Source organism: Zingiber officinale, chromosome 2B, assembly GCF_018446385.1.
Source record: "Zingiber officinale cultivar Zhangliang chromosome 2B, Zo_v1.1, whole genome shotgun sequence".
NCBI lineage: Eukaryota > Viridiplantae > Streptophyta > Magnoliopsida > Zingiberales > Zingiberaceae > Zingiber > Zingiber officinale.
This window is the reverse complement of record NC_055989.1, coordinates 16,279,889-16,290,416: the sequence shown is the minus strand read 5'-3', so window position 1 is coordinate 16,290,416 and position 10,528 is coordinate 16,279,889. Positions and strand designations below refer to the sequence as shown.

The following is a 10,528-nucleotide window of genomic DNA, read 5'->3' as shown; positions in this document are numbered from 1 at the left end:
TCAAGTCTAATTTATAAGTTTAGGGTACTATTTTAGTGTATTTATACATTATATTATACATGGAATACATGTGCGACGATGATTAGTATAGATTAGAAAATTTTAATGGCTACATTTCTGAACAAGTTTACTGTTTAATTTAATAAAAATTTATTTATATTCATTCAATATATAAAAGATTAATTAAATAAATAAATTTAAACAACTCATTAAATTAAACTAATAAACTTGAGCGCATATGAATTTATCTTGTTAATGTTTATGAATAATATTTATCAATAAATTTTTTATTAATATGGATATGACTTATGATGAGCAGATCCTTCATGTGAGAGGGTGGTAGAAGTCAAGAAGAAGAAAAGATGCCAATATCTGGTTGAATATATGTTCTATAGGGCAAGGATCGATCGAACAAAAATCCCTCCATATACGGGTGTTTAAATCCGGCCGAGCGAAAGCCAAATAAGTACAAGTGTACCTGTATGTGCTCGAATGACTAAGGTCAATTGAGCATAAATGTACTCAACTTTATAAAGTTTCTAGTACATGACCGGCCAAGTTAAGGTCAAACGAGCACAAGTGTACCCGTATACGCTCGGACGACTAAGTCCGATCGAGTATAGAGGCACTCAGCCTTATAAAGCTTTTACAATATGATTGGCCAAGCGAAGGTCGAACGAGCATAAGTGTGCCTATATGCGCTCGAATAACTAAGTCCGATCGAGCATAGAGGCACTCAGTCTTATAAAGCTTCTAGTACATGACCAGTCGAGCTCAGGCCAAACGAGTACAAATGTGCCTGTATGCGCTCAGACTACAAAGTCTGATCGAGCATAGAGGCACTCAGCCTTTTATAAAGCTTTTACCATATGATTGGCCAAATGAAGACTGAACGAGCATAAGTGTGCCTGTATGTGCTCAAATGGCTAAGTCGGATCGAGCATAGAGACACTCAGTCTTATAAAACTTCTAGTACATGATCGGCCGAGCTAAGGCCAAATGAGTACAAGTGTGCCTGTATGCGCTCGGACGACTAAGTCCGATAGAGCATAGAGGCACTCAGCCTTATAAAGCTTTTATCATTTGATTGACCAAGGGAAGGTCGAATGAGCATAAATGTGTCTGTTGTTAAAAGAAGAATAAAAAGAAGATAAAAAATATGAGAGTAATAATTAATCTTATTGTTCATTGATACTTGCCCTCAAGACAATACAATATATAGGGTTTAAACAAGTACTCGGTCAATTAACCAATTAATAAATAACAGAATAATTCTAAAAATTATTCTGAGAATTATTCTAATAATTATAACAGAATTATTAGAATAATTCTAAAATTAATTTGATTTGATTTGATGATTTGATCCGGTCAATTCTGATAATTCTCTTTTATCTCTTTTCCCCCCCCCCCCCCCTCCTCCCGGACAAACTTAACGGGAGATCTTTGACGTTGAGTTTGCTTGCTAACTTGTTGAAACGTTGTCTGGATAATGGCTTAATAAAGATATCAGCAATTTGATCCTCAGCAGAGATATAAGAGACAGATAATTGTTGAGTTGTCACACGTTCATGAACAAAATGAAAATCAATCTCCACATGTTTTGTACGAGCATGAAAGATTGGATTTGCTGTGAGATATGTTACTCCAATATTGTCGCACTAAATTTTTTGGTGCAATATTTGATTTAAGATGAAGTTCAGAGAGAAGTGATTGAAGCCAAATAATTTCAGACGTTGTATTTACTATAGCTTTATATTCTGTCTCAGTACTTGAACGAGATACCGTAGGTTGCTTCTTTGAATTCCATGAGATAAGATTTCGTCCAAGAAATATTGCATATCCACTAGTAGAGCGTCTATCTTCAAGAGAACTTGCCCAATCCGCATCACTATAGGCATGTAAATCTCGAGACGATTGACGATATAAAATAAGACCATGTAGAATAGTACCTTTGAGATAGCGAAGTATTCTTTTTACATTATCCTAATTTTGTTCAGTTGGAGCATGCATGAATTGACAAGCACGATTTACTGCAAAAGTAATATCAGGGTGTGTGATAGTGACATATTGTAAGGCTCCAACAATGCTTCGATAAATCTGTGGATTAGACAGAGCAGGAGAGGATGAAGATGGAGAGTTGTTTATAGCAATTGGTGTAGAGACCGGACGTGCTCCATCCATTTTGGTTCTTTGAAGAAGTCCAATAATGTATTTGCTCTGAGAAAGAAGATAGTCATCCTCATGTGGAATAAGCTCAATACCAAGAAAAAACCGAGCAATGCCCAAATCTCGGGTAGGAAATTCTTGATTTAGAAGACTTAATAAAGTTATGATGCCCTTGTGATCATTACCGGTTATCAAGATGTCATCCACATAAATAAGAAAAAATATCATAGACCCATCATTATATTTGTGAAATAGAGACAAGTCAGTCTTTGATCCAGAAAATCCTTGAGCTTGTAACCAATTGGATAGTCGATGAAACCATGCACGAGGAGCTTGTCGAAGACCATATAAGGATTTCTTAAGTTGGCAAACATGAGATGAAAATTGTGGATGAATGAACACATGTGGTTGTTCCATAAATACAATTTCCTCAAGATGACCATTGAGAAACACATTTGAGATGTCCAATTGGCGTACAAGCCAATTGGAACTAACAGCTATCGATAATAATAGTCTGACAGATGTAATCTTGATGACTGGACTAAAAGTGTCATTGAAATCAATACCTGGTTGTTGACTAAAACCTTTGACTACAAGTCGAGCTTTGTGTCGTTCAAGAGAATCATCAGCTCGATACTTAAGACGGAATACTCATTTAGAGCCCACAATATTCATTGAGGAAGTGTGCGGAACTAGACTCCATGTTCCATTGCGAAGAAGTGCATCAAATTCTGTAGCCATTACACTACACCAATTTGGATCCTTGTTTGCTTGCGTAAAACAAGTTGGTTCAATAGATTTTGAAGAGACCACTAGAGCCCGTGGAAGAGGATATCGAGTCGCATTTGGTGGGCAACGTTCATAAATGCCACTAATGGGAAGCATGCGACGAGGAGCATTATCATCTAAATCACTTGTTGATGGTGATGAGGAAGTAGACTGACATGGTGATGTAGATGACGGACTTGCATTATCCGAGGATCCAGAACTAGAGAGCATATTATCTTCGACCGGCGAGGCTTCCACGATTGGAGCAGCATCTTGAGGTGATTCTGATGGTATAGGGGAGTTATTAGAGAGCGGAACAAGACCTAGGATGTCATCATTTATGACAATATTAGGTGGTATTAAGAAGGTGCCACCTGTATCTGGAGGAGAGATTGAAGAAGATACTGAAAAAGAGAATAGAGCCTCATCAAAAGTAACATGTCGTGAAATATAAATTCGACCTGCTGGTATATGTAAGCAACGATAATCATGGTGCAAATTGATGTAACCAAGAAAAACACATTGTAGTGAACGAGAGTCAAGTTTGTGTTTAGAGTAGGGGCGTAACCATGGATAACATGCGCAACCAAAAATTCGAAGGAAAGTGTAATTAGGAGTTTGATTATAAAGTGTTTCAAAAGGACATTTATGATTGAGCAATGGAGTAGGGAGCCTATTTATGAGATATACAGCAGTGGTAACAGCTTCATCCCAAAATTTACGTGAAACTGATGCATGATGAAGAAGAGCTAAGACAGTTTCGACTATGTGTTTATGTTTTCTCTCAGCAGAGCCATTTTGTTCTGGAGTGTGAGGACAAGAGACTCGATGAACAATTCTACAAGAGACAAGATGATGATAGAGAGCTTGATATTCACCTCCTCAATCAGAATGAAAAGAAAGTATTTTACGATTAAAATATCGTTCAACTTGATTTTGAAATTTACAGAATATATCCAATAAATCAGATTTTCTTTTCATAGGATAAAGCCAAGTACATTTACTAAAATGATCAATAAAGGTAACATAATATTGGAAACCTTAGTTAGATAAAACAGGTGCAGGGCCCCAAAATCAGAATGAATTAATTCAAGTGGGAAATTAGAAACATAATCGGATGAATAGAAAGGTAACTTATGACTTTTAGATTCCATGCAGACCCTACATGAATGAGATGGAGAGGAGGTAATGGAAGTAGGTAAATCATACTTATTGATGATTGATTGGACAATATGAAAAGAAGGATGACCAAGTCGAGCATGTCAAGCTGGTTTATTTATGCGTTCACCAACAAAAACTTTGATTGAAGAACTTTGAAGATAGTAGAGGTCATTTTTGATTCTCCCATGAAACACAATAACATTTGTTCCTTTATCTTTTATAAGATAATGATTATGATGAAACTCAAAAATGACATTGTTATCAAGACAAAATTGACGGGTAGAAAGTAAATTTTTAGTGATAGATGGAACATGAAAGACATTGTGCATGTGAAAAGTTCGATTAGATAAATGAATATATGTGTTTCCAAGATTAGCAATTTGCAAACCTGAGTCATTGCCTACTTGAATCGTATCGAGCCATAATATGACATTACGTCTGTAAGGAAATTATAATCCGATGTGACATGATGAGTTGCTCCAGTGTCAATATACCAATCAGTAGATGAAAACTCTGAGGTTTTACCGCAAGTAGGCACAGATGAGAGAGCTTTAGGATATGCTTATGAAATAGACGATTGTCTTGAGGCTGTAGAACCACCAATGAAATTTGAGACAAATCTTTTAGGGCATAGATTTCCCGGATGACCAATGATGTGACAAATTTGACATTTTACCCGAGAGCAATCAAATCTTTTAGGGCATAGATTTCCAGTATAACTAATGATGCGACAAATTTGACATCGGACTGAATTTTATTTTTGGCCTCCTTGATAGTGTTGAGTATTTGACATCTAAAGTAAAATAACTTATCTTATAGAGAGACTGGATCGCTGGAAAGGGGGTCTTTTGCCTGGAGAAACTCCCCTTGGAGGAAATAGAAGTCTTGGCTGGAGCAACCACTTGTTGTCGACGTCGAGGTTTGGCCGGCGTTCGGTGGACAATGGCGGTAGCACAAAAGGAGAAGCCCTTTTGTCGTCTTGTTTTCCGGTTTCAAAAAAAAAAAAAAAAACTCCTCTTTTGTCTTGGGCGGTGGCAGAAAAAGGAAGGGAAGAAGATTTGTGAGGGAGAGAGAAGAGAAACAGGAGAGTGGAAAGAAAAGATTAATTAAAAGAAAAATAATAATAATAAGAGAATGGAAATAGAAACGTGATAATGTAAGCGGTGAAAGGAGACAGTCACGGTTATGGTGGGAGAATTAAGAGAAAGAGAAGGAATGAAGGATCATGGCTCTGATACCATGTTAAAAGAAGAATAGAAAGAAAAAAAAATATATGAGAGTAATAATTAATCTTATTGTTCATTGATACTTGCCCTCAAGACAATACAATATATAGGGTTTAAACAAGTACTCGATCAATTAACCAATTAATAAATAACAGAATAATTCTAAAAATTATTCTGAGAATTATTCTAATAATTATAACAGAATTATTAGAATAATCCTAAAAATAATTTGATTTGATTTGATGATTTGATTCGGTCAATTCTGGTAATTCTCTTTTATCTGTATGCGCTCGGATAACTAAATCCGATCGAGCATAGAGGTACTCAGTCTTATAAAGCTTTTACCATATGATTGGCCGAGCGAGAGCGGAACGAGCACAAGTACGCCTGTATGCGCATGGATGACTAAGTCCGATCGAGCGTAGAGGCACTCAGCCTTATAAAACTTTTACCATATGATTGGCTAAGCGAAAGCCGAACGAGCATAAGTGTACTTGTATGCGCTCAGATAATTAAGTCCGATCGAGCATAGAGACACTCAGTCTTATAAAGCCTTTACCATATGATTGGCCGAGCGAGAGCCGAACGAGCACAAGTGTACCTGTATGCGCTCGGACAACTAAGTCCGATCGAGTGTAGAGGCATTCAGTCTCATAAAGCTTTTACCATATGATGACCCGAGCGAAAGCCGAACGAGCACAAGTGTGCTTGTATGCGCTCGGACGATTAAGTCCGATCGAGCAAAGAGGTATTCAGCCTTATAAAGCTTTTACCATATGATCGGCCAAGCAAAAGTCGAACGAGCACAAGTGTGTATGTATGCGCTCGGACGACTAAGTCCGATTGAGCATAAAGACATTCAGTCTTATAAAGCTTTTTAGTAAATGACCGGTCGAGACATACTTAGCAGAAGGTACATATGATCAACCTGAATGATCGGTCGAGATATATATAGTAGGCAAGTGGTAGACAACGTTATGACAGTCTTATAAGTTTGGCGAAAAATATTCTCTCGAAGCTTCTTTAGAAATATAAATATATTCTTTTGTATATTCCATCGAGAATACAAGTTATAAACGACAAAGGAGGTACATTTGGAGTAAAAAAAAAATTCAGAATTATCGCACGACGTCCAAGTTGTACTTTTTCCATCTTCTAACAAACTCTAATAAACCGGGGGCCACCTCACGATCGCGGAGATTATGTGAGGTGGTATAAAAGGGGAAGCCCTCTCCGTAGGCAAGTGATTCAAACTGAAACCCTACTTTCTACACTTTTTCGTTACTGTACTTCTTCCATCTAAGATATGAACTGACCTCAACATCGGAGGACCTAGCCAAGGATTCTCACCCCGGTTCTAGGTCACTAACATTTTGTTGGCTTATTTCACTGTGTGTAGGATCATTGAGGAGTTGCTCCAGAGTTTGCTTTCCTTGGATCAACCACTCGCCGGAGCCAGCGTACCATCTCATAGATTTCAGACAGGATCAAATATGTTAAATAAATAAAGAAACTTTCAAAATGAATAAATAAGTTTATATTATCCAACTCAATAACCAAGTAAATAAGTTTAAAACATAAAAGTTTTAAAAAATCAAATAGTTTGAATTGAAAGTTTGATAACATCTTAATAGCAAGTTTGAATCAAACTGAAGCTTATACATACATCACAGATTGAACTTGCCCAAATGTCTCACCTCCAAATCTTCAACAATTTCTCAAAAGACTCACCTTTAGATCTTCACCAACTCCATGCTTCTCGTCTAAAAGTTCATCTTGCCTAAAATTTTCTGTTCACTCACCTTTCCTTCGTAGTAGACGTGATCATTTTAGTAGTGTGAAGGTTATTGTGGAGGTTGAATAAATAGGTGACTATTTCAAGGTCATATCTTATTTATGGTAAGTCTGATGTGTATTTCAGCAAATGCAAAGATTTATAGTTTTAATTCTAGGTATCCTCCACATAATTGAGGAGATTTTGCCAATCACGTATTTGGGTATCCCATTGAATTAGATAAAACTTACCAGGATTGCTTTGTCTTGATGCTATACAAAGGAAGCTAAGTTGTGAAAGGTGAGGCTCTTTGATATGCAGGAAGGTTAGAAATCTTACAAGCTATCATTGTTGGCAAGATTCTAAACTGTGCTGCAGCATGCTCCTTGCCTAGATAAATGGCTAGGTTCCTATGGTGGTGTAAGGACTGAAGAACTCTTCACAAGGTAAAGTGGAGTATGATATGTTTGCATAAGAATAGTGGTACATTGGGATTAAGAGAAGTACAAAAAGCTTCAAAGATTTCAAAATAGACCTTTATGGATGGCCAACACCAACAATTTCATAAATGGGTTCCAAGTGCCCAAGCACACAATCCGCAAGACAACTTTCCATAGCCACAATAAGATGTCTTCGTGCTTGATCTCCAATATAAATCACAGTGCTTGAATTGAACTAATTTAGCCAGAGTCTAGATAGTTGTAATTTTGCTTCATTTCAAGTTGAACAAAGTCTAAGTGAAACCAAGGTAGAAAGGGAATTGAACCACTATAGTGACAATCAATTATAACTTTGCAACCAATCTCTCAACATTGTGGGAACCCACCAGTTATCTCTGAACAGTAATCATAATATTAAGGTATGGTAAACTTCACTCCTTTCTTTTTTCATATTTAATGATAACAAAATGTTCAGAATTTGTATTCATCATTTAGTTTAATTGTCATATTTTCATTTGCTTTCATGTGTACATTGTTTGTGATCCTTGCTTTACTTCATGTCTTGAATCGTCTTGTTTCTCTCAGAATTTCATCTTCTCTCTTGGCAATATACACTAGTATTCCTCAAGAAATCCTTAGGGTAACTATTTACCATATCCTCTTAATAAAGTGATCAGGTTACCATGACCTACCTTAATGAACGAAATTTGTATCTCAGAGACATGTATCCTCATGTTATAAAGGCAAGAATTATTTCCTTTTAGTTGCATGGTTACGTCTTCTATTTTAGATAAACAACCTCTACTAATCTGTTTAAGCATAGACCGCTGCTCCAAGTTTGACAAAGTAATATAGATAAAATCTAGTGATTTGATTTGAGTTTCTACATTTTCTCCAAGTAATAATCATTCATCAGTTAGTTTGAGGTACATGGCGAAGTGCACTGTGTCATTTTTCAATTGCTTTTATCTTTTATCAATTTGTTTCAGTTCACAATTCATCATCCTATTTTTCTATTTAATGTTGAAATTCCTTAACTGAAGAGAAGTTGTCAATTTTGAATGTCAAGCCAAACTCATATTTCTATAGTTCTTATGAATTGCTCATGTTATCTCTTCAAGACTTAACCACCTCTATAAAAGGATCAGATAAACGATGTATACATTCTAAAACTAGTACATTATCATTGAAGAAAATCTGACTACTAATTTAGGTGTTTCTTATAAGATTCACAAAGACACATTGATGGTACAACATTCTGTTTATGTTTCTTGTTTGGAACTACATAGCATATTAATCGCACAGGATAAAATCCAAAGGAGACACTCGCCTAATTGTACAAGATTTTGCTTAAATAAAGGGGTTGAAGGAAAACCTGACTTGGTAGGATAGACACCATTACATTTCATACTCAGACTACTTTCTCAGTGGCCATTTCCGAATTAGGCTTTCCAAAGGACCTTCAGAGACAATAGACTGACCCTTCAGGTTTTGTTCATCCTCTTTGTCAAAGCAATAAACAGGGGCTTGCCATTTTGCATCCTCAAGCACTGCTCCTACTTCGAATGTCATTACATGAACAGATTGCCCTGCATAAATTCAAAAACTAGCGCACATAAATCATAATTGTAGGAAAACAAAACAAGAATATTATCAATAAACAATAACAACAAAATCTTCAAAATTTATAAACAATTTTAGAAAGACGATCGAGTGGTCGAGGAATACTAACAAACAGGTAATGAAACCAACCAGTATAAAAGAGCCAATGCACGGGGCGACGCGTCTCGACGTCCTCGTAGTACCAAATGAACTGGGCCTTCTCCCACACATTGCATAGGAAACCGTCGACGGCCTCTAGGCCGAGGTAATTGGCGCCGTCGAGCCAGTCGGGGCGCAGGATCCCGACCTCGAAGTGCAGGGTGCGGCAGCTGCGGTCGCCGTCCAAAGTGTAGTAGAAGGAGGTGCCATTTCCCCACTCGAGGTTGTAGAGGAGGGTACCCAGTTGGTGTTGGATGATATTGAAGTTTCGGGAGTTGGGCCAATCATACCAGAGGTCGACGAGGGAGAGGGCGCCGTCGACGAGGGAGAGGGCGCCACTGCTGTTGACGTAGAGAAGGGAGTGGAACTGCGGCGGCCACGACGCCGGGGTGGGAGACGCTGCGTCTAGTGACGTTCTGGAGGTAGCCGATGGCAGGAACGAGGAAGTGGAAGCGGAGCAGGGCGGCGAGAAGAGCACAGAGACGACGAGGAAGAGGAGCATGATCGACAAGCAGGTGAAAGGGACCATCGAAAGCAAAGCAGCTAGGAAACCTGTGGCCAATATAAAACCACTGAGAAAAAACAAAAACAATTTTGTTATAAATATCTTAAAATTTTCGAATTAAAATATAACTAACACTCAGCACATATATTAATTGTATATAAAATATTAGATCTACTGTAGTAAGGTATTCAATAAACTACTTTAATATTTTTTAATAATAATTAAAATACGCTAGTTATGATTATGATCCATTTTGAAATTAATTGTCATGAGTTTTCAATCAAACATATTAATAAGTTTTTTTTGTGATATAATTTGATGAATATAATATTTGAAGTCTTAAAAAAAATTCAATTCTTTACCATATTTATCTTAAACTCACTTTTATAGGAGGGGTGAGTAAAATCTAACCAATTTAATTCAGAAATTTGATTAATTTAAAATTTTAATTATTATTTTTTAAAAAATCATAAATATTGTGATTTATTCGGTTCAAGACTGATATGTAATAAAGAAAAAAAATCATAAAAATCCTCAAACTCATAAAGTCATAATTCATTAGGATCAGTGTAGACAGATAAATCAAATGATAAATTTAGTAATCGATAAAGCAGTTGACTATTGTCCAAAACTTAGAATCTTATAATCCATATATTATGATTTGAGATATTTTTTTCTTACATGTTTTTTTAAATTATAAAATATGTATAATTAGTGCATTGACTAC

At 36.5% G+C, this 10,528-nt stretch overlaps 1 protein-coding gene across 1 annotated transcript; it reads right to left on the bottom strand.

Moving 5' to 3' along the window:
• Positions 1–8,721: 8,721 nt before the first annotated feature.
• On the bottom strand, positions 8,722–9,830 carry LOC122049009 (uncharacterized protein At4g14100-like). Its single transcript, XM_042610512.1, has 2 exons — positions 9,288–9,830; positions 8,722–9,124 (listed from the first exon to the last, which is right to left on the bottom strand). The coding sequence occupies exons 1-2, from the start codon at positions 9,823–9,825 to the stop codon at positions 8,952–8,954; spliced, it is 711 nt and encodes a 236-aa protein (XP_042466446.1). The 5' UTR covers positions 9,826–9,830; the 3' UTR covers positions 8,722–8,951.
• Positions 9,831–10,528: the final 698 nt, after the last annotated feature.